The sequence below is a fragment of the Lepidochelys olivacea genome, assembly GCF_965140295.1.
Source record: "Lepidochelys olivacea isolate rLepOli2 genome assembly, chromosome: 17".
NCBI classification, from domain to species: Eukaryota; Metazoa; Chordata; order Testudines; family Cheloniidae; genus Lepidochelys; species Lepidochelys olivacea.
Window position 1 is genome coordinate 13,165,917 of NC_140427.1, and position 23,054 is coordinate 13,188,970.

The 23,054-nt window shown below is 41.4% G+C and overlaps 3 protein-coding genes across 7 annotated transcripts in view; 2 read left to right on the forward strand and 1 right to left on the reverse strand.

Moving 5' to 3' along the window:
• The window catches only part of LOC311532529 (merlin-like), a 31,389-nt gene extending 14,351 nt beyond the window's left edge, over positions 1-17,038 (forward strand). The window contains exons 6-18 of one of the 4 annotated variants that reach the window (XM_084651058.1): positions 392-460; positions 714-796; positions 2,020-2,095; positions 2,636-2,773; positions 4,487-4,561; positions 5,572-5,685; positions 6,137-6,259; positions 7,235-7,452; positions 8,401-8,503; positions 9,620-9,747; positions 11,361-11,511; positions 12,242-12,451; positions 13,666-17,038. In XM_084651058.1, the coding sequence (XP_084507184.1) occupies positions 392-460; positions 714-796; positions 2,020-2,095; positions 2,636-2,773; positions 4,487-4,561; positions 5,572-5,685; positions 6,137-6,259; positions 7,235-7,452; positions 8,401-8,503; positions 9,620-9,747; positions 11,361-11,511; positions 12,242-12,451; positions 13,666-13,701 (1,524 nt within the window). In that variant the 3' untranslated portion in view covers positions 13,702-17,038. Of the gene's footprint in view, positions 1-391; positions 461-713; positions 797-2,019; positions 2,096-2,635; positions 2,774-4,486; positions 4,562-5,571; positions 5,686-6,136; positions 6,260-7,234; positions 7,453-8,400; positions 8,504-9,619; positions 9,748-11,360; positions 11,512-12,241 lie in introns of all 4 variants that reach the window. The other 3 variants (XM_084651057.1, XM_084651059.1, XM_084651060.1) reach the window with 3 other exon arrangements.
• A 136-nt stretch (positions 17,039-17,174) lies between these two features.
• SBDS (SBDS ribosome maturation factor) lies at positions 17,175-22,866 on the reverse strand. The gene is made up of 5 exons (XM_084651061.1): positions 22,627-22,866; positions 20,267-20,396; positions 18,901-19,101; positions 18,104-18,268; positions 17,175-17,321 (listed from the first exon to the last, which is right to left on the reverse strand). The coding sequence occupies exons 1-5, from the start codon at positions 22,752-22,754 to the stop codon at positions 17,193-17,195; spliced, it is 753 nt and encodes a 250-aa protein (XP_084507187.1). The 5' UTR covers positions 22,755-22,866; the 3' UTR covers positions 17,175-17,192.
• A 44-nt stretch (positions 22,867-22,910) lies between these two features.
• LOC311532528 (S-adenosyl-L-methionine-dependent tRNA 4-demethylwyosine synthase TYW1-like) overlaps positions 22,911-23,054 on the forward strand; it is a 119,484-nt gene continuing 119,340 nt past the window's right edge. Inside the window, exon 1 of one of the 2 annotated variants that reach the window (XM_084651056.1) lies at positions 22,911-22,987. The gene's annotated coding sequence lies outside the window, so the exon portion shown is untranslated. Of the gene's footprint in view, positions 23,036-23,054 lie in introns of both variants that reach the window. The other variant, XM_084651054.1, reaches the window with a different exon arrangement.

Sequence of the window (23,054 nt, forward strand, 5' to 3'; positions counted from 1 at the left end):
AAGCCACCACATCTCCAGAATGCAGCTGAAGTGGGCTCCTTGTTGTGTCTGAATCAGCTGAGGTGAAGAAGGATGTGGGAGGATGGGACAGGGAAGGAGTCACTGGATCTGTAGTTACATGGATTCACAGACTGGAACTTCTGCAAGGGGCTGTGCCTAGTATTTCAGTCCATTGGCTAGAACAGTGGCTTGTTGAAGCCACATGCCCTGGCCATGGACTAACGACAAATTCCATACCCCAAACCCATCTAAGGGATCCCTGTACAAAGCCCATTTACTTGGACTGTATTTCCCCCTTGAGGCAGTCATTCTAGACAAAAGTTGTCCAGCTACCAAATTCTCCAGCATTCTGCAGGTATTTAACCAAGTGTGTTTTCTTCTCCTGTGACAGTATGGTGACTATGACCCGAATTTTCATGAGCCAGGCTTTCTTGCCCAAGAAGAGCTGTTACCCAAAAGAGTAAGTATTTCCCATGCCTGAACATGAATATTTTTAGCTGCATGAAGAATCAAATGTTTTCGTGGGGCTGGCTGTAACCTCAGGAATTCACACTGTGTGTGTGTGTTTTCTCTGAACTTGGTAACAAGTCCCAGCTGTGAATTTTGTTGACCCTTATACACTGTGTTGTTTGGGAGCGGCAGGAGGTAAACGCCATTGGCAGCACATGTCTTCATATGTTCAAAAGAAAACCAAATCCTTCCCTGTTCTGTAGGTCCTCCGGCAATATCAGATGACAGCAGATATGTGGGAAGAAAAGATATCGGCTTGGTATGCAGAGCACAGGGGTATTGCCAGGTACTGTAACATCTCTTGGGAGATCATAGACATATCTGTTACATCAGTGCAACCCACTTGACTTCAGTGGAGTTTTACAGTTATAAGTCATCGGATGGGTATCTGACCCCATTTATGTTGGTTTATCAACATTGTATTCCTAATAGGAACGTTTATTGCTGAATGGAAAAATACAATATTTTGGTCCTAAGATCCTGCTCATACCAGGTGCTGAGCAATTGAGATAGACTTAGTGCCTTCAACTTGCATTGAAGCCAATGGAGGGGTTGAGGCCCTGTTTCAGAGGCACACCATACCAGGCCCCATGTTAAGCTACAGAGAATGAACCTCATATATCTCATACCTACTTAAGAAAATGAGAGAAATTGCTAGGACTATAGAGGCACGAGTCTATTTAGCTAGGAACCAAGATGGAAAGGGGGGGCATCACCTGTGCAAGAATCATGGGGTTTGTCTTGGTGCTGTTCCATGTTCATGTTCCAGGGCTTATACAACTAACAGTGATGTACTCAACATGTCTGGCAATAAAATAAAACTCAATAAGAGTTTTAGGCATGTGGAGTTGATCTAGCCCAAGTTGTCTGAATTCATTTTTTCTTTATTTAGCTGCCCTGGATGCACATTAACATTCTCTCCTCAATATTTATTATTTTGCCTGCCTTGAAAGGGGATTGGCAATTATGTTGATCAGTGGCTGAAGAAGTTCTCTGTTAGTCAAAGGACCGCTTCGGTGTATCTCTTGGACTTTAGTGCATAATATTGTATGGAGCCTCTTACAGCAATACTTCTCAGTGAACCACTTCCTGAGGGGAAAACTCCTACTCTAACATTGTCTTCCATGACACAGGTCTCTAGCCAGTGGCATCTGTGAACATCTGAAAGAGGCAAAACTGACACGTAGAGATGAGATCAGAGCCAGTTACCAGTAATGGGTAAAGGTTATACTATATGTGACTCAAACAGGGTTGGTAAAGCTTTACTCTGGTCATCTGGAGTAGACTGCACTGGTTAAGCTGTCAGCAATAGATCATGAACTTAACAGTGCAGATCTTAAAAGCTGTACAGCAAAACTTAAGCGCAAGTAAACCAAAGGACAAAGGAGCAAAAGATCAAGTCACCTGTTTAGGATTGCTCTCTTCAAAACAGTAATGTAAAATTAGAGGAGAGGAAAATGGTTGGAATTTACTTGAATTTCCAGGTGTAATCACTCCTGTGCTTTCTAGGGATGAAGCAAAGATGAACTATTTGAAAATTGCTCAGGACTTGGAGATGTATGGTGTCAATTACTTTCCTATTGCTGTAAGTGTATCCTATTAAGCTGTATTTTTAGTTGCCATAGATTAATTGATTCTAAATCCTCAGCCCAGTTAGTGCCAGTGTTTCCTGATACTTGAAGCAGGGGAGTTAGCACTAGGATTCATAGGTTCTATTTCCACCTCTGCCACTGACTGGCCATGTGGTCATGGACACACTACTCTCTCTCAGCTTACTAGTCTGCAAAATAAATACAATAAGTTCCTGTGAATAGAACTATTAGGCTTAATTATGTAATGTCTGTAAAAGGTCTTTGATATCTGCATGTGATGACCCCCTAGTGAGGTCACCTATGGTGACTGAGCCTGGGATTTCTGGATCTAAAACTATGGGCTTCTACTGGCTAAGCTAAAGGACCACGCCTGTTAGCTAGAGGTGGCAGTAGACTAATAAACCCCGTATATGGTGGAGACACTAGCCTCTAAAATATACAAATACATTGCTTAGAATAAACAAGTTGCTGGAGTGTGGTTGTACATGCCACCCAAAATGATGTTGGTCGTAATTTATTGTATTCCTTTGCAGCAAAATAAGAGTGACACAGATCTCCTACTTGGAGTTGATGCTAAAGGTATTCATGTCTACAACATAAATAACAGGTTCTCTCCAAATAAGTCTTTTGAATGGAGTGGTATCAGAAACATTTCCTATAGTGAGAAAGAGGTAGGCTGGATCTAACCTATTACTCTTTTTGCGGTCGTGCGTACACACACAGGGATTCTTGTAATAGATTGGAAGCAGTCTGTCTATCTGAACAGCTGAAAAAAAATCTGAGGATGGGGGATTTGTAACAAAACTCAGAATTATGGGCCTGAATTTCCCCCCCAGAGGTGCTGAGTACCTGTAGCACCCATTGGTTTCAAGGGGAGCTATGGGTGCTCAGCCCTCCCTGAAAACTGAGCACATCATTGCAGTCTGATGGCTCTTTGACCTGTGAAAAAAGTGTGGTGGTTTGTGTTCATTTTCCAGAAGATAAGGCCTACAAAAGCCACCATGATTGGCTCCAGTTGCCTCCGTGGAGAAGCTAAGGATTGAATGGTCCATGAAGACTGAACTTTATCTTCATTTACAGAGCTGGTCCCTCCAGGTCAGGATGGAGGCACTATGGCAAGAGAGGGAATGTAGGGAGGCTTATGCATTTTCTACCTGCACTCTGCCTGTTCTGTGGATAAGTAGAAGACTTCTGTCTCCAGAGCTATAAACCCAGCACATTTTATAAGAGTTCAGTTGAATTTAAAGAGATTACAGATCATCCTCCATACAAAGAAGGGAGAGTGTGGAGGGGAAGGTGTGAGAGAGACCTGAAATATTGCTAACTGGAAGACTGATCAGGAGAAAACATCAGCACTGGAATCCCCAGGAATTAACAATAAAAGCAGAACACAGTCTGTTCCTTTCTTTTCAATGAGCCCTTTCAAATTGGGGTCCAAATTCTGCTCTAGTGGAAATCCAAAGTCAGGGGTGTACATGTATTAAAACATTCATTATCTTCTGCTATTCAAACACAGCCTTGCTTTGGGCAAGATGTTTGAATGACTGTTACCCACACAGTGAAATGAGCTATAACAAGTTATTTATAATCTGAGTGAAACCGTATCTAAAATCAGATGATAGGCACTGAGATTATACAACAAAATGCAAATGAGTGAATCGTAATAGAGTGCTAATTCATGAGTCGCAGCAAAAGCCAGGATCTAAAAGAAGGGAGCTGCTTTTATCGTACTGTTGAATGGAACATGGGAAGTGAAACACTCTGTGCTGGCCCTCTTGCAATATAGCTCTTTTTCACTTACTCCTCAGAAAACAATTTGGGAGATGGACTCTGAATATGGAGAAGCAAAAATTCCATGAATGGGTCCTGATGTCCAGGAGTTTTTATCCTTTAGGCTTTTTGCTATGTATTTCCTTTTTGTTTGTTTTATAACCACAGTGGTGCTGGATACTTCACAAGGGCAGGCTTGGAGTATTAAATTTGTTAAAATGACAACTTCTAGAGATTAGTAATAACTTCATGTAGTAATTAGTAATGATGACCATTGACTTTGGTGGCCTCAATCCAGTTCGTCACAAAGCCACTGTCACAGCTGGCACTAACTGGCCCCATTGCTGGCAGCTTCAGCTTCTAAAATCCCTTAGCAATCTGATTGCAGGACTGGAAACTAAGAACTCTCTTGTTGTCAAATCCCAACTCTGGCTCTGATTCTCTCTGAGGTCTCGAGTAATCATTAACGTCTTGTCTCAGTTTCCCCTCTATGCTGGGGATAATACTTTCCTGTAGGTGTGGGTTCGTTATTGTCTGCTGTAGAAATAGTATTCAATACTTTCAGCTTTTTATTGATCCAGACTTTTCTGCTTCCCTTTATTTTTTTTCCCCAGCTAACTATTAAACCTCTTGATAAAAAAGCAGAAGTTTTCAAATTCTTTTCTTCTCAGCTCAAAGTGAACAAACTGGTAAGTGGGCTGCTGCTCTTTTAAAAAATCTGAATGTAGTAACAATCCCAGTTGCATTGATTGATATCAGAGTGAGAAATCTTATTCTCAGAATAGCCGCCGTGGTCGTGTGTCATGAGTATTGGTACTTAAGAGGCCTGAAGCCATAATAAAAATTAGTGTTGCAGTGATTTGGTAAAAATTAATGAGAGAAACTGGCGTACCATATTGTGCCCTACATGAGAGAACCACCCAGGGACCAGAAAACTTAGTCTAAACACTTGCTATTTCCTCTAAATTATTCTGTTTGTGGGTGAGTTTGCACTTTTTTTTTTTTAAAGAATGGGTATGGGAGGAGACTCACCAACTGTGTAAAAGACCAAAGAGCCACAGGGAAATCCTGCAGACCTAAGGCTAGGGCATTGTGGGAAGGCATGATGCCTCCTTTGCTTCCTCAGGAGCAGTGCTTGTGTGGATTCTCAGTCTGTTGCTGTCCCAACTTTCCTCAAGGAAAGGGAAGCAGCATACGATACTGCTGACTGGGTTGGCATTATCTTTCATTGAAATATCCCTATGGGATTGATGGGGGAAGACACTGGCTCAGTCCTCTCCCTAGCTAAACCATATCCTTTCCCAACCTGCAATCTTATTATGCACCTGTGCAGGGTCTTCTGCAGATGACCTGCCATGCCACTACTGCTTTTCTCTTTCATATGCCTTCACCCCAGACGAGTTCCATTTACCTCTCTTACACCAGCAGAACTGGAGGAGAAATTGGTGCCAGAGACGGTGACTGAATAAGGAGAGAGACTTTCAGCCTGCTCTCAACCTGTCCAAATCATATATTTGCTGACTAAAGATGTGCCTTACCTTGACTTGCTAGGCTAGAAACCTACAACCTGGAGGAATTGCTAGCTCCTGATGATTCTGAAGTTAGCCCCCAAGTAGAAGATGTGTTTGCATTCCTGTGCCGTGCTCTTCCCCCAGCTCACTGCAACTTACTTGTGTTGCAATTGCTTTGCTTTCTGCAGGTTTTACAGCTGTGCATTGGAAACCACGACCTGTTCATGAGAAGGAGGAACGTTGACTCCATCGAGATCCAGCAAATGAAAGCTCAGGCCAGGGAGGAAAAGGCTAGACAAAAAGTAGGTTCCTTCTGCTTCTTGTTGCTGAAAGTATCTATTCCATTCATCACACAAACATGCTTCCTCACCCTACTTGTTCATACCATAAGCAGAGGTGGGTGTGTCTGTGCTGATGCCTGTGGAGGGACTGAATATGAGCAGCTATGGGAGGTTTGGAATGTCTGAGGAGATGTGTGTTGTGTATGGGTGGTATCTGTGGTAGAGGGATGCTCATGACAAGGTGCAGTACAAAGGGAGACATGACACACGTGCTCCATATGGACAGCACTTTTCAATAACCAGACTCACCAGCTGTTGGATTCAATGCGGATGAGCTGCCCTGGCACTTTGCAAGATGCCCTGACAGTGGCAGATAGCCATGCAGCAGCTGGACAGCTTTCAGTTCTCTAGAAATATTTACCCAGTTTGCTCGGCAGTCCCAGTCTGTGAGCATCACTCATTATCTTTCCAGATGGAGACTCAAAGGCTGGCCAGGGAGAAGCAGCTCAGAGAAGAAGCCGAGCGAGCCAAAGAAGAGCTGGAAAGGCGCCTCTTCCAGATGGAAGATGAAGCCCGGCAAGCCAACGAGGCACTGGTGAGCGTTACAGTAGTCTGTGAATGTCATCTGGCCTTGGGTGACATCAAGATTTATAAGCTCCTTTTCCTGTGGCGTTAGCTAGGACACTGAGGAAATGTCTGTATTGCAATAAAAAACCTATGGGACCGAGTCTCCGAGCCCGGGTCAATTGATTCTGGCTCACAGGATTCAGGCTGCAGGGCTAAAAATAGCAGTGTAGCTGTTTGGGCTCGGGCTGGAGCCCAGGCTCTGAGACCCTCTGTCCTCATGGGGTCTTGGACCTCTGGTTCCAGCCCAAGTTCGAATGTCGATGCTGCAATTTTTAGCTCTGCAACCTGAGCCCCGTGAGCCTGAGTCGGCTGACCCAGACCAGCCATGGCAATGCCACAGGTCTTTTATTGCAGTGTAGATTTACTCTGAGGGTTATTGTTAAGGAAAGGAGGGAGACTTTCTGGGAGGCAGGGTATGCTTGCACTCTTGCAGGGAGCCAGGCCTGCCCCCAATCTCCATTTGCTGGGAACCACTCACTTCCCCAATTTTTCTGCCAACACCTTGTTCGGGCCAGGAACCAGAGAGGGAGGAAAGCAGGCTGCATGAGGAATGGAAGCTGTGGAGAAGCCTGTTTGAAGCCAGCAGCAGGTGGGACTGGCAGCTGAAAGGAGGCAGGCAGAGTTCCCTAGGCTCTGCCCATTTTGGATGATGTCTTAGTCCAGTGCTGAGTGAAGGAGGAGAGGTCATATATGGTGGAAGGAGAGAAGAAGGCAAGCATACTGGAGCAGAGGGAGATGAGATATCCTGGAAATGTTTACTTGGCTCTAGGCCCTCAGTAAAGAGGGCAAAGGACTAATATAATGATCCTTGGTATGTTAAGGGTTAACATTATTATGATCTGCTGGAAAAGGGAAAGACCTCCTGCTTCTAAGCTGACTGTAGCTATTTTTCCTTTCTAAATATTGCATCATAGTAGCTAAGATAAATCATGTCTCTTTTTAGCTCCGGTCCCAGGAAACAGCAGAGCTGCTGGCTGAGAAAGCTCAGATTGCAGAAGAAGAGGCCAAACTGCTGGCCCAGAATGCTGCAGAAGCTGAGCAAGAGCGGCAGAGGTTGGAGATCACAGCACTGAAAACCAAGGAGGAGAAGCGTCTGATGGAGCAGAAGATGCGGGAGACAGAGCTGATCGCAGTAAAACTGGTGAAAGAGTCAGATCGAAGGTTAGATATGCTTGTGGGTTTGGTGGCTGACATCTGTCAGCCTTGGCACTTGTGGATATACTGTGTGATTATCTTCCCAGAATTTACGTGTGGAAGGAGGAACTCCCCAGGTAACACTTTACAGCTTTGTGCATCTTGTTCATGCCCACCTTGTACCAGTGTATTTGAAATTAGTGCCAAAAATTGTTTAGCAAAAATTGCATCTTCAGCTATAGTTTTCACCATGACTATGCAGCAACTCCTTCTTAGCATTATCGAAAGACTGAGGGCTACTAATGGAGAGTCTAAACTTAAATTTAAAGCCTTGTGAATGCTAGACCCATGCTAATTAGAGGAGTTTAAACTCATAAGTGGTTTGCAGGATTCTATTATGGGGTTCTTAGCCAGTGTAGTGCATTTAATATACACACTGTTGTAGATTATGTATATTCTATTGTTTACACATGTATAGAATCCCAGGGCTCAGTGCTGTCCTAAAATACAGGGCGTGTCTCATGTTCTTTGTTGTTATAGGTATTTGTAGAGTACTTATCACCTTGGTAGGCTGAGGGCACTTTACTTATGCTAGCATAGTGTTAAACAGCATTTTCCCCAAAACAAGGAGCACTTACTTTTCAAACCAGCATCCCAGAGGGTATCTTTGATGCCAGATAATGGTTGAAGGCTCAGAGATTACAAGACAATAGGTGCAGAACTGGGCCCATAGGAATTAGAGATAGAAAAGATCTATTAAATCAGCCAGCTAATGCAGGACTGTTTCCGCAGTCACCTCTTTTTGTGCTTTGTCCAGTTTTCAATTTCCCATGCAATTAGGCCTTCACCTGTGGAGACTATTTCAGAGGCTAACAGATGTCTCTCCAGAAACAAGCTAGGTGTATGAACTCAGTGTATTGCCATGTGTTTGAAATCTACCACCTAACATTCACAGTATGTTTGTTTGTCTGACAGAGCCAAAGAAGCTGAACATCTAAAACAGGATCTGCATGAAGCCAGGGAAGCTGAACGAAAAGCGAAGCAGAAACTTCTGGATGTAACGAAGCTTAATTATCCTGTAAATTACCCAGTTTAGGTTCTAATGGACAGCACTTTATTGGAGAGTGGACAAATAACCAATCATCATTTAAATGTAGATACAATGTAACTAACAAGTAAATACACATTCTCCATGAAGCTTGCTCAAGACACTTTGTTACCAAGCTGAAGTATTTATAATGTCTTTGTACTTTGCAGTCTTTGGTCTTCACAATTTTAACATATGATAGATTAGACAGATATTGCTTAAATTATCTGTCTGTCACCATCACTGTTAATCACATAGCCTACACAGTACCCAGAGATGTTTGCAATTTAAGGATACCTGGATGTCGTATTGACAGAAATGAAATATGGAAACTGCATGACATTGAGAGAACTTTAGGAAGGGATCAGCAAAGGAGCTTTGTGGACAAAAACTTGTCTGCAGCTTCAAACTTCTTTTGTATGCTCCAGTATAGCAAAAGGGGGAATCTGAATTGTCAAAACCGAGGATTGGCATCGTCAGGTTCTATTCCATTCTCTGCCACTGAGTCACTATGTGAACTAGGGCAAGCAACTTAGGGTAAAATTTTCAAAAGTGTCCGAGTCCAATTTTCAAAAGTGTCTAGACTCCTCAGTACTTTAATTATTATTTTTGTGAGTGTAACAGGAGAAGATGAAAGTTTATTCCTCCCGGTCTGTGTTTAAAGTAAAGCTGTGGTCTTGCATAGAAGCAGTATTTGCCACTGTGACCTGAGGTGCCAGGAGCAAATGCCACTCATCCTGCTTATGGGGAAGTGGATCTATGCACATGCTGCACTCTCTCTGATATCCACAAAGTTTAAAATTAGATGGGAAACATTCGAGCCATGATGCTTCTCTCTCATTGGCACGCAGTCTGTATGCATTGTAATGTATTTCATTGAAGGCTAACATTTTATTTCAAAAAGATTTGTTTAGGGCCAGCCAGCCAGGGAGGAAAGGGATACAAATGCTTACAGCCATCTTTAGAATCAATAGGAAGACATCAATTTTGGAGACACTGTTTTTGAGATTCTTGTAGAAGCTAGAAATATACTTGAAATTAAAAAAAAACTTCTAATTGTATTGTTAATGGAACAAACTCTTTTTTTGATTATCTTGCGTCTTTTAGCATGTGGCCCGGTATCCTCCTCATTCACCTGCGGACACCAGAGATGTCAGCTTTGACAAAGGATCTGTAAAGATGGATTTAAAAGATGTAGATCTGAAGAGACTGTCCTTTGAGATAGAAAGAGAGAGGTACTGGAACACTCCTGAGATGTAAATAAACTAGGGAGTCTTAACGTGAGAAACTAGAAGTGGAAAATACCAATTAGGTCTCCTGATGTATCCTCCTACCAGTGGAGGATTGTTCCCCAAAATACATATGGGTGACTGCCTTATACGGAAGTAATAGCATCAGCTCAGAACACATTAGCTTTTTAGAAGGAGAAAAGAGGTTTTCTTGGCATCTAGCCACAAAGAATACAGAGCCCTGGGGTTTAAAGGAATGCATTGTCTGGGGCAAAGCAATCTGCTTCAATATGAGTCTGCAGGAGGATGGAAACAACTGACTGGTGCATTGAGAGGGCTTTTCTTTCCTTTGCCCCATTGTAGACTGTATACTGGACTAGGGGAACCTTTGTTCTGTTACGGTCTTTCCTACATTCCTGTGAAAACTGGCTTTAAAATCTATCAAAAGACTATTCAAAATATTCCTAGATATTACACTTGCTTGCCAACACAGACCTTGGAGAGTTCCAAGTTGGTTCTGAGGCTATCTTGAATGTTAAAAATGGTTTATAAGCTGCATTCTGGGCAAATGGACATAAAGTGGCAAGACTCATGTTTTAATTTTTTTCACTCTGCATGCACTATAATGTATGTTATACTTTCATAGAGTTTATCATCAGAAGAGACCATTAGTCATCTAGCCTGATTCTTGTATATCACTTGGCTCCATATGGGAGTATCTGGGCTGTAACTTCAGCAGTATCTGTATTTGACTGATTGAAATGCATTAATGTTCTGATAGTAAATTAGCTGACAATGCAAGGAGCTACTACACGTATTAATTGCATTACCGTCGTACCTAGGAGCCCCAGCCATGGACCATGACTCCACTGTGCTAGGCAATGTCCAATCACAGAACAAAAAGATGGTCCCTGCCCCCAAAGAGCTTATCATCTAAGTAGAAGACAAGAGACCACAGATGTCCTATCTATACCTATTGCGGGACCCTCTATGATTCTGCAGATTCCCATATAAAGCTGGTTCTCCGACTGTTTAATAACACCTAACAGGAGATTCTGTGTGTGACTGCTGGATTTATAGTTGAGGGGGAGCAGGTATTGCTGTGATCAGCTGGAAGTAAATGTGTGTCCACAGGTTTCCCATGAAGCCCATAGCCTGAGCTTACATTTGTAACCATTCCCCTTTGTTTTGACTTCTCCCTGATTAAAGAAAACCTCCCTCAGCAAGCAGGGCTAAATGTTGCAGGTGCTGTCAGCAATTCAGAATGAATGTAATGACAACCAAAGAAAAGTCAGGGTCACTGAAAGCCTTTCCCTGTAATGAGACAATTGGAAAACATAGGTTCAGGTCATGTGGAGCAAATATCAGAATAAATAAAATACAAATTGGATGAAGTTATTGACTGTCAACTGAATAACTTAGTGTCAAATTAATCTCTGATGTAAGATTAGTGGATTTACACTGGGGATGGTTTTTGTCCCAGAAGCTTAGAATGAACATTTCTTACAAATTGCCCTTACAAAATAGATGAATGTAAAAACTACAAAACCCTCCGTTAGAGCTACCACTGGCTAATTAGATTCATTTTTTGGCTTCTTCTCTCCCTGTGTGGGCTGCAGGTTAGATTACTTGGAAAAGAGCAAAAAATTTGAAGATCGATTGAAAGAGCTGAAGTCAGAAATCCATGCGCTGAAATTAGAGGAAAAACAAACTGGGCTCTACTCTCACTGGAATGAAGTTCTTGGATCCTTGGATCGTTCAATAGGAAATGTATGTAACCACAAATATAGGTTTTATAATAAGAATAACAGATAACCTTACTTATGCAGTAGACGTTAATAAATAAAGAAGGTTCAGTTGACACCATAAACGAAGGAACACTGGAATCCCTAAAATGTTTCTAAAAGCATATGCTAAACGTATGCTTCGTATTTTGGTACGAAACACACCATTCACTATCTCTATTGATAATATGTGAAAAGGGGGTCTGGAGACATTGAAAGTGGCATTTTCTGTTGGAAGCTTTTTATGGGAGGAATCCCCTCAAATATATAACAGTCAAAGACTGTGAGCTCCCAGGCAGAGTCCCATAAAGGCTGAAAGCTTTTGTGCAAAATAAGCTCTTGCAAGCTCATTACAACTATGCTACATTTAACTGTTATCAGTCTCTTTCTACTGCATGCTTTTTGTGGCTATTTATTCTTCAGGTGTGATGATATTTTTGTGTGTGTGAAAGTCAGCTTTTTACACCAGATTCTAGTGATTCAGCAAACAAACTTTCAAGCCCCTTTCTGGACCAGTGCAACAGTAACAGGGCCCCAGCCCTTCCAGATTTCTTCAAACCTAGAAATTTATCTTAGACTAACATGTGAGAGACAAAAAAGGGAGGCTTGGGTGAGAGAAGGCTCCTATAATTTCCGGTCCATGAATTTGATATGCCTTTGGCTTAATGTGAGCTGATGTAGTGAGAACACTGTTTCACATATTCTGTTCTTTAAAGGCTCCCTCATGGATGAAAACCTTTGGAGCTGGAGACTTGTTAGATATGAATCTTCGAAAGCCCTTCCCAGCTTATCCATTAAATGCCACAAGCAGCTGCCCATGTACCAACAAGAATCAACATACAGTGCCTGTGGAAAAGTCAACTTTTCAAACAAATACCTTGGTTGCCAGCAATTTGGGGACAGGAACTAGAAAACAGATTATAAAGGTAATGGGATTTATATGTATTTTCCCAAAATGTGGATGAATTTATTGCTTGTGAAAGTAAGGAATTAATAGCTTGGGCAAGCTTCTTCCACCCAGCTCTGCCAGTGCCCCTCAATCCCAAACTGTGGAGGACTGCTAGTTACTCTAGTCCTTCAGTTTCATGCCATTTAATGCAGCTTATAACATGGGCATCATGGGGGCTAAGATGAGACCATCTGACTCCACTCCATCTGTGGTCAAAGCTGGAATACGAATGGAAGATAAATCCCATTAGACAACAAGAGGATTTGTATTCAATAGCTGCGTTTTCTTTATAGTTTGACCAAGCTTGAAAGTAAAGTGTCCTCAGTGCTGGCATCAGCAGTTTAAAACGTAAAACATGACTCCCTTCTGTACTAGTATTTATGGCTGTGAAAACCTAACTTCCAGCATTAAGGGGTAAGTAATAAGATACTAGTAACAGAAATTGACCAAACCACCTACAATTCAGCTCTTACATGGCAATGGTAATAGAACACTGCCTCTCTATCAGCTGTTTCTACAAGTGCTGTGTAGGTCCATGAGGGAGACCTTGTGTCCTTGTATGCTTGGCTCCTTCCAGGTAGGTGAGTGAGTAAATACATTTGGGGATATAAAAGCTCAGTCTGTACGTGAGACTGTTTTAAGGGCAGGTAACTGTTGTTTAACAGTTACCAGCAAGTAACTTCATTTATGCACTACTAATTGTGCTGGTTGCCAGAGAACTAACTGGAGGTTTAAAGGAATGTTGATGTATGTGAATGAGGTTAGGGCAAGAGTTTCTACTCTATGATCAATAAACTTGAGCTGTGCCCGTGACCTCCTTCAGATATTTATTCTAAAGATTTTTCAGAATCTCTAGAGACTGTCACCTGACCTTAACTTGCAGACTGTGGGCACAGAATTATAAGATACACAGTCCAATGTGGTTGGACAGAAGCAGCATCTTCCTAATACAAATAATACAGGTAATTGTTTTAAGAAAAATAAAATCCAAACTGCAAAGTGATGTCTTTCAGTGTGAAAACTTCCATGGGGCTGGCAGGAAAATAAGTCAAGCCATTTTGATGTGACTTCTTAAAGGCCAGAGTTGATATCAAAGCCAGGATTAGAGCTAAGGAATTCCTGGTTCCCACTCATATGCTTAAACAGAACTTTAGGGTGGGTGGAAATAACTTCTCTTTGATTTGCCTGTAGGTTCAGCAGCATGACTCAGACGTGATCTACATTTGAAGTGTTTCGGCAATTCAGTAATGCTTTCATCAAGAGGTGAAAAGGTAGAATTTCAGAGTAATCCATTTGCCTGCCACAAAAGTTACTTACACAAAACCACTATATACATTTAGCTACCCAATGATGTCAGCATCAAAACACGTCCTGTCATGAGTGTGGTGCTGCTCAGTTTCCAGACAGGCAGCCTATGCCTGTAGCACTGGAAACGACAAGCATCTTTCATACAGTAGCAAACATGAAATAATATAGGAGCCAAGTTACATCATATGTGCTTTGTGAGAACACTTTAGGAGAAAAGGCATTTTAAATTTAAAGTGCGTTTTAAACTACAGAGCACCACTGAAGTACAGGACCCTTTAAAGTGAAGATTAGCAAACAGTCAGTGGAACACACTGGGAGGAAGTGATGTTTTGGAAGATTCCTGCTTCTATAAAAAAAATGTACATAGAGCATACAGGACTTTGTGTTTAAGTCTTTGCAGCTGGTGTGACACTTCTGAAGCCTGTTTCAGCATATTTGTTAGCAGACACAGAACATTTTTTCACTTATCCCTAACATAAGACTGTCTGCATACTTGACTTGTATTTCTATTAGGGAAAGTTTAGCTCTTAATTCAGGATTGGACAGGCTTTTTTGTGGGTCTTAATACATCTATTATTTTGGTGTCTTATGGAGATGTGAATGAAACCTTAATTTGGAAGTGCAAGACTTCTGTTTCTATATGATTTTTGTGATGTGGAATACCTTCACTGCTGCCACCTGTAGAAGACTCTATAACATACTGTCTCAGAAATTTAAGTACTAGAGACAAGAAACCTAATGGTATCTGCTAAAGCGGGACTAATCTCTGATGAAGAGTAAACATGGTATCGAGTATCTACTTTATCAGAACCAATTTGTACTTGAGGATGTTGTGTATTAAATGTGTATTTAACTGAGATCTTCATACAGACTTCTATGGAAGTAGACAATACAAAATTGTAGCTAACGTCAGTTGAACATGCAGGACTGAGAGATGTTAATGTTCATAAACATCTAGTCCTATAAGTTAAATATCTAAAGTATAGTGAATAAAGTTTCAATTTCTTCTAGCTGTCTGCTTTTTAAAGGTGTATGTATATATTGCTTGGATTTACCTTTAAAGGCAGAGCATGAAATACTGGAAGTTTTTCAGCTCTGAGCACAGACCAAGTAGGTGTACCATGTGCTCCTTTACTAGTCTTTGGCTCTACTTCCTTACTTAACGTGCTTATTCTCTAAACAGTAAGATGACAGAATTGTAAAACCTCTACATGTATCTTTTTGAAATGTGAATTGTATCCATATTCAGGAAAACATTGTGCAAGGAAGTACAGGTGTTGAAGCAGAACTGAAAACCACCACAAGTGATAGTCAACTTTAATAAGATTTGTTTTGATACTTGTCAGCCTTTCTTCCTGACCCATAAATACTAAACAAACCAACTGTACATAAATTACAAAAAGATCAAAAAAACTCCCTCTACAGCAAAAAACCTGAAAAAACTCACCCATATCCTAGAGAAGGCTTTACAGGCTCATAGACTTCCCCCACTATTAACCAGTTTGTGAACTGGCTTCTACTAAATTATTACAACTCATCTCATTCTCTTGCTAGCTCCCAAGTTTGCTCTTCAGAAGCTAAGCTTTATCACTAAAGAAAAACCAGCTCTAATTATAGATGCAGTGATGGCTAAAGCTGCAGGCAACCCAAAACACTAAATGCAACTAATGAATTGCCCAATTAATCTCAATGGGATATTAGTACTGATTATCTTTAGTACTCAAATATTAGCACAATCAATGTCTTAACATAGTTTAGGTATAGCTACTTAGTCTAGTGTGTGTCCATATAAGGAGACACAGCAGCAAAATCACACAGGTAATTTCAATTTTCAAAATGCTTAATGACTAAAGAGCCCATATCCCATTGACTATCAGTGGGACTTAAACTCCAATGCAACTTAAGTACTTCTAAATTTATTATTAGCCTCCCCTGTAATCTGAACTGTGAACAAGCTCAGGCTGTAAGACTAAAGGGAAGGTAAATGCCTGAGAGGGGGATAGAGGGGCTTTGCTAGGTACTTGTGTTAGCAGTATGTTTGTTGTAGTTATAAACTAAGAACATTTAAGTCTTTGCAGAAAATGTATGCATCAAATCAGAGGACAGCTGGCAACTTCATCACAAAATACATATGCAGCTTAGCTCTAGGAGTCAGCAAGTGACCAGTGTACTTGCTCATCCCCTAGAACTAGGAAACAGAAATTGTACCAAACAACTAATGCATGTTTTGCTGCATTGTACTCTGTCAGAAGTTGTTTAATTACAGGGGCACTATTTAAACTCCATGTTTATCCTTGAACTATCTATGGATGGGTAGGTGAGTTAGTATCATTTATTCTCTTTTCCCTCTATTTTGTATTCTCTCTTAGGAAGTATGAATGCATCCCTTCGAGCTGCTTAGCTGTATTATTCATACACTATCTAGTTTGAAAAAACTATACTGTAATTTTAGCACGAAAATAGTTTAGAGTGCTATATCTTCTGCAGCAGGTTAGTTGATAGAAAGTATGTGTGTGGACATCACCAAAACATACAAAGGCTCTAAAATGACAATACTAGAGAAGTTGAAAGCATTTTGGCTTTTATCTTTGATGAGAAAAGGAACATACAACTTCTAGCAGTGGAAAATCTCAATGAGCAGATACCTTGATCTAGAATAGATCAGGTTTATTTTAGTAATGAGTTTTTGCAGATTGTGGAAGCACAGCTTCAGCCTCACAGAAGCATAGAAGACTACTACACTTGTGCCAGATCCTATAAATATAAGTATATATTATAATTCATTTATAGTTGAAAGAATGAATTAGGGGAACACTTTTTTCCCCTCAAGTTAGAATGTATATTTTGCATGTGTCCCATGAATAATATAGAAGAATGGTCTGCTGAAAGTTCTCTAGCTAAAGTTCTCTAGCAGTAGCATGTGGCAGTCTAGGTCACACCTACTTATGTTGCCATTAAACAAGGTTAATATTGTACACACTAACTCTGTGCACTGGTTTAAGTGACACTTCATTTAATTCACTTGCCTGTGCATGTTTCTCCTCATACACAATAAGCCTCTCTGGGATATATGCAATCTTCCCCCCAGCACTAAATTAAAGGGAAAAGGACTTGGCCCACTGGATAGCACCAGTGACTACTGATAATCAATACCCACACCAAAACAAAAGCTAGTATAGCCTTTCACTGTTAAATCCTATAGCTTTATCCTTAGTGCAAATTGAACACTCAAAACACCTCTATTAAAAAGGCACTTGTTACCCAGACAGATGCAAGGAAACGTGGCATAGAAAAAATCTCAAATAGAACTAGTGACAGCAGTAGGTTGGAAAAACAAAAGTAACAGAATGAGGTGGCTTAAGTCTACCTATTAATAGTGTTTACCACAAAAGTGAGGTTGATGAAGGGTTTTATTCAAACTTTTCATCTCCTTCTTCCACATCTTTCAAATTGAGTACTTCAAGCGAGCCTTTCCCTTTAGTCTCACACCGGATCAGTTCATCTATCTCCCTGAAGCAGCCTGGGTCAATGAGGCACACCTGAAACATTTTACATATCAATCAGTGAAGATTTTAGCCTATACTGTTTCCTTTTCTCCAATGGCATTTTAATATACAGAGATGACTGACCCAATAGGCCTGAAGAAAGCTTTTCCACATTCCTAAAAGCCTATATTTAATCAATCCACATAGATCCATCTTTTCTTTAAGGGAGTTTTGCAACTCCACCTGCTGATGCTTGACTTGCTGATAATGCAGCAGTGAAATTGCAGAAGCAGCCCAGTCTGTTGTACGTATCCCAAAGTATTACTAATTACACATGGTTTTATTATTTTGGGGGAATACCTTTTAAATAAATTATAGTACTGTCAGAACTGAATTGCAGTAAGATACAGTGCAAAACACATGCACCATAAGATAATGAAAATTTAACATCCTAACTATAGGGGACTGGCAAAATGAGGATGTTAAACATAGCACTCACTAAAAGTTGCTGCATTATACTTTAAGTTTGAGCAGTAATTCTACAACAAATATGGGTACAGGAAGATAACCGAGTCATGCCTGCTGGTTAAGAACTCTCATTCCTCAAGTAAGTGTTCTGACAGTCCTGAGCCTTGCAAGGCTTGAAAGCAGTCACTAAGACCATGAAGAATTAAAATACCAAAACAAAACCCAAAACACTTAAATTATGTATCTGATTAATTCAGATTTCAGCACTTTAGTTCAATTTCAGCTAACCCAAACACAGGTTTTACATGTAGCTTTCAAAAGACAGCAACTAAGTGTAGACAAATTAACTATGGAAACTAGATTCTTACAATTTCTAACTGCTCATCGAAGTCTTCACTCTCTATAACTTTGATCAGTGGTTTGAGCTTCTCTTTTAGCTTCTTGCCCTCTTTTGCTGGGAGAATAAACCGCAGTCTCATGTGAGCCCGCTCAATCTGCATAGTCTCCTTTAACTGTCTGATCACTTCCAAAGCCTGCAAAAGACATTAACTACAAATGAAATTCACTTATACTCATTTGTTATTTACATAGCACCACATCCCACTCAGACTGAGCATTATTTACAACAGCTTATAGATGCTCCAGAAACGTTCCTTGTTACGATCCCCTGGAATTCTCCAGGAATACATTTGGTATATTATCAGAACTGATTATTGAGAAGATCTGCCTTTTTATGTTAAAGTATTGCTGGCATTGGACTTAAGGTGTCAGAAAAGCTGGAAATGTTAAACAAGGTGGTTATATCGAAACTATAAAAGCCAGGACATTTAAAATTAAGGATAAACACACTGTCCCACTGAACAAGAGGTAAGATGACAGCATGAGCGTTGAGTATTCTTGCTTTTGTTTTACACCCAATGTTGCTGCTGTTTTAATAATCTGTAGTTTGTTTCCCTTTCCTTGTTTCATGGGCAGATACAAACCAAATTACAAAGTTTCAGAACATATGTTTCTTTCTGACATTCAGCTCCTGTGCCACCTCTGTGTCAAACAATGCTTACCTACCATCCTTAGATTTAGGCTCAAGTGACTCCTGTGGATGTTAATAATGAAACTGCATACAAAATTTTAAGTTTAAACAGAATTTTTGGGGAGTGATACTGACCTGCTGTTTGGTACTCTTGTTTGGTTTAACAGAATAGTGGATATCCTTCATGGCTCTTTCTATAAGGATTACTGTGTATGGCCTCTTTGTTTCAGGATTCACACATTTCTCAGCGACAATAGTTGCAATATCTCTAAACATCTGCTCCAATTGTGTGTGTCGCTCTTTGTCAGACACCTGCAACTCCCCTTTTGTTAAAATCTAGACGTGATTAATCAAGAATGAAAAATTCTATTAAATAATTATAATACATATTTGATTGAGGAATAGAAGTCCTAGCTCTGGGAAAGTTATTGATTTGTTTTCAAAGTAACAGTTACACACCCACACACACAAAGCTAAGACATACCATATGTATATTATAAATAAAAAATAGTGTATATATATTTAATTTGACTAGGTTATTCTGCAGCATGTCAAGTATAACTTTAGAATTTTTTCATAATACAAAAAACCCTAACACAAAAGTGTAATGCTTGTTTCATCAAACTATAAAAAAGAAACTAGTGTTTTTAAGATAAGGGTCAAATCCTATAAGTGAAGTTAACAGTTTATATACGTGTACCAACAAGGGAACCAAAAAAAAAAATCATAACAGGTTTATCTTGAACACTGAAACTATTTCAAAATAAACAGCATTACTGAATATCTTGTTTGATTAAAAATGCAGATTAACTATTCACCCCCACTCATTCCTTTTACATTATAAATACACCACTATAACTAAAAAAATCCTTTGGATCAAAACATGTGTGAAACAAAACTATTACCTCTCTCCCTCCATCCCTATCTTCCAGTAGAAATTGGTCTAAAGTTCTTTGGGACGGGGACTTTGCTTCTGACATGTATGTAGAGGACAATGCATCCTAATGATGCTATATAAAAAGTGCAAGGGTCAGAACTCAGTTTTATAAATCTCTCACTGGAAAGATCAGGTATCAAGAAGAATGCCCCTTCCCTCCCCACCAGGAAGCTGGTTCAGTAGCGACTGAAAGAAATGTATCCTTGACTGAATCAGCAACACACTTGTCTATAGCAACTAGGCATTGCATGGACATCCCCTATCAGTCGACTGATCTGATAGGACCCTGCTTTGTTCACAGGACAAGTACAAAGTAGTGCTGAAGACCACAGATTTAAAGCACTTTATTTCCAAAGAGAAGGGAAAGAATGTGTTTACCCAAATCTGATCAATAATTCAAAAAACCCACCACCACGTAATATACTAGAAAATTCATTAATCTCTAACAGCATCAATTGACAGATGGAGATTCAGTTCGCTAAATTTTAATGGAGGATGGCTAGAATCTTCTGTGATTCACAATAAGGTGTGTTAACTCTATGCTTTCATGTATGGAGGACCTACCATCTTGCAGATTTCTGTTTGGTCATCAGTTCCAAAAGCTTTGAGGAGATCTTCCTTCTTTGCAACTTGACCTTTAGAGACGTTTACAAATACCGTATTGGTCTGTAGAACTTCATCAATGTCTTTTTCACTGGTAAACAACAATTGTATTCACAATCAGAAAACGTGCAAGCATAGTATTAACTAGCAGGGAGTAGTCTTGTGGTTGCTACTCTCTGTCTGAGGCTAGGGCACCAATTAGTGGAAGCTGGGAACTTGAGTGTGGGCAGCTGTTGGACTTTCTCACCAAGAGGAATGTTGTTTGGGGCCCTCGGTAAACCTAATTGTAGCTTTATGGACTGGTTAATTCATTACCAACTTCTTAAGAGGACACCAGCAAGTGACTTAAAGGAGAAACAAATTTCCTTTCTAGATTACTATTACCACATTGGTTGTTAAAAAGGAAAGAATTTTAACATCCAATGTATTTCTCCTCTAGTTTATATTGCTTGTTTACTTTCATCACTTCTTGCAACTGGGACCATGAAAATCAGTTAAGTCGGTCTCATTTTGATTCTCAATGCTGAAACATTTGTATTGCATGCACTGCAGAATGTATGTTTACAGAGAACTATTTTCACTGGAATTTTAAAAAATGTCAACATTGATTTTAAGAATTGGTTTTCACAAAAAAAAAATTTAGATGCTGGGGTTAAGCAATGGCTAGTTAAGTCGGTGCAGCCATTAATGTTCCTTTAGGACACCAAATATGACATAAAAATATTAATTTTGTGGGACTAGTCTTTGATTTTTTTTTGAAGTTAAACCCTTAGCTATTCAGAGAAACTAAAGAAAAAACATGGTTGAGACAATGAAATAGAAAAGATTCTCAATAGGCTCTCAAACATTATGCTGATTGGGATAATATAAATCCCAGAGAAAAAGACATTCAAAATAAGAGTTTTAGATTGATAGTGACTGCAGGGACAGGTCTTTATTCTCAAACCGCTGTTGCCTCTTCAACATTAGTGGTGCAGAAACATAAAACAAGTACTGCCAACTGCAAGCCTCAGTACAAACATTGCGACACACAAAACAAATCAATATTTTCCAAATAAGAGCAGTCAAAACTGGCAGTAGCAACAGAGTATTTCTAAATCCTGAAGTAAAACAACATTCACAAGAAGAAGAGAAGGAGCAACAGGTTCAAAGGAGGGACACTTCCTCATGTAGAAGATAGGAGGACACTTAGAAAAGTTAAAGGCAAATAAACTAAAGGTGTGAAGATACCTTCAAAGGGCAAGGAAGGATTCAAGGAGGATCCAGGAGACTATGCTGGCATAACCCCACAGCATACATGCAGCCTACACCAACAGAAGGGTTTTTTTCTAATCAATGAAGGAACACCACCTCCCCTGTTGACAGTAGCTAGGTTGATAGAAGCATTCTTCCCTTGACAAAACTGCAACACTCAAGGGTGTGTTTTTTCACACCCCTGACTGATGTAGCTACCTCAGCCTAACTTTTAAGGCTATGGCTACACTTGAGAGTGCCACTGTAAACTCTCTAGTGTAGCCGCTCGAAGCAGACAGGAGAGACCTCTCCCATGGATTTAATTAATCCACCTACAACAAGCGGTGGCAGCTATGTCAGTGGAAAAAGCTCTCCCACCGACAGTGCTGTTCACAGCAGTGCTTAGCTCCATGCAACTTATGTCACTCAGAGGCTGACTTATACCGACATAAGTGGTAATGTAGACACAGCCTGAGTGTAGGCCACGCTTAGTTACAGGAAATTAAGGCAGTGTTTACTCCTGAATGAGAGCATCTACATGCTTTAACTTATGAGCATGGACTCTTCAAATTCCAGAGAGCCCCCATGGAGACAGAATTGGTATTTTCAGACCCCCCCTCAGTAACTCAGGGCAGAGCCAACTCCTAGCTTCCCTGCATGCTGCGAACCCCTCCCCCAATGCCTGGGTGGGAACCGCTCCTGGAGTAGGATGAGGGCAGGTCACCCCCGCTCTGTAAGCGTTGGCACCCGCTAGAGGAGTAGGGTACTGGTGAGTCAGCCCAGCCGGGGGAAGGGCCTGACCTGGTCCATTTCACTGGGAGCTGGATGTTGGCAGGCACCGCTTCCCAGCACCGCCTGGGGCATCCACCCCCCTCCGCCCCAGACATCCGAGTCTCCTCCCCTTCAGAAACCCCCCAGCGAGGGGGGTCCCACCTCAAACGTCTCCCCGGGCCCTCACCCGCCTCCCAGCCCTGCACCCACACCGGACTCCCCCCCCCCCAGCAGCCCTGCACCTGCCTCAGCCCTCCCCGCCCCCAGATCTCCCTCCTCCCCACAACCCTGTAGCCCCCGCCCCAGCCTGTACTCACGCCCCGCTCCGCCAGCCCATGACTTTGTTGCGGTAGCAGGCGATCTCGAAGCGCTTCCCAGCGCGCCGGGTCCGCACCACGGCCACGTTGGTGAGGCGGATCTGGTTGGTGGGGGTGAAGATGGACATGGCGGCGCAGGGGGCCCGGGGCCCGTCAGGCGGCGGAGACCGGAATGGAAGCCTGTCAACAAGCGGCGCTGCGCCACGGCTATTAACCACCGCCCCCGCTTGTGACGTCGGCGCAGCTCCGGAAACAGGCGGCTCGAGGGGCCGCCGAAAGGCGTCCGCGGCGGGAAACGCAGCCCGCGAATCAAGGGTTCCAGGGCAGCGGCCGCACAGGGAGAAGAGCGCGCGGTGTGGGGGTGTGTGCGCGCGCGCGCGCGCGGGTGTGACTTCTCCTCGCGCGTGGGGTCAGTTCCCCCCTCCCAG

Coding starts and splice junctions, on each gene's coding strand:
- SBDS (XM_084651061.1), bottom strand. CDS start 22,754: ATGTCCATCTTCACCCCCACCAACCAGATCCGCCTCACCAACGTGGCC. Junction 18,269..18,900: donor ACAAGAGTACCAAACAGCAG/GTCAGTATCACT, acceptor TGTCTTTTGCAG/GCTTTGGAAGTGATCAGACA. Junction 17,322..18,103: donor TCGATGAGCAGTTAGAAATT/GTAAGAATCTAG, acceptor AAAATGTTTCAG/GTGTGCCTCATTGACCCAGG.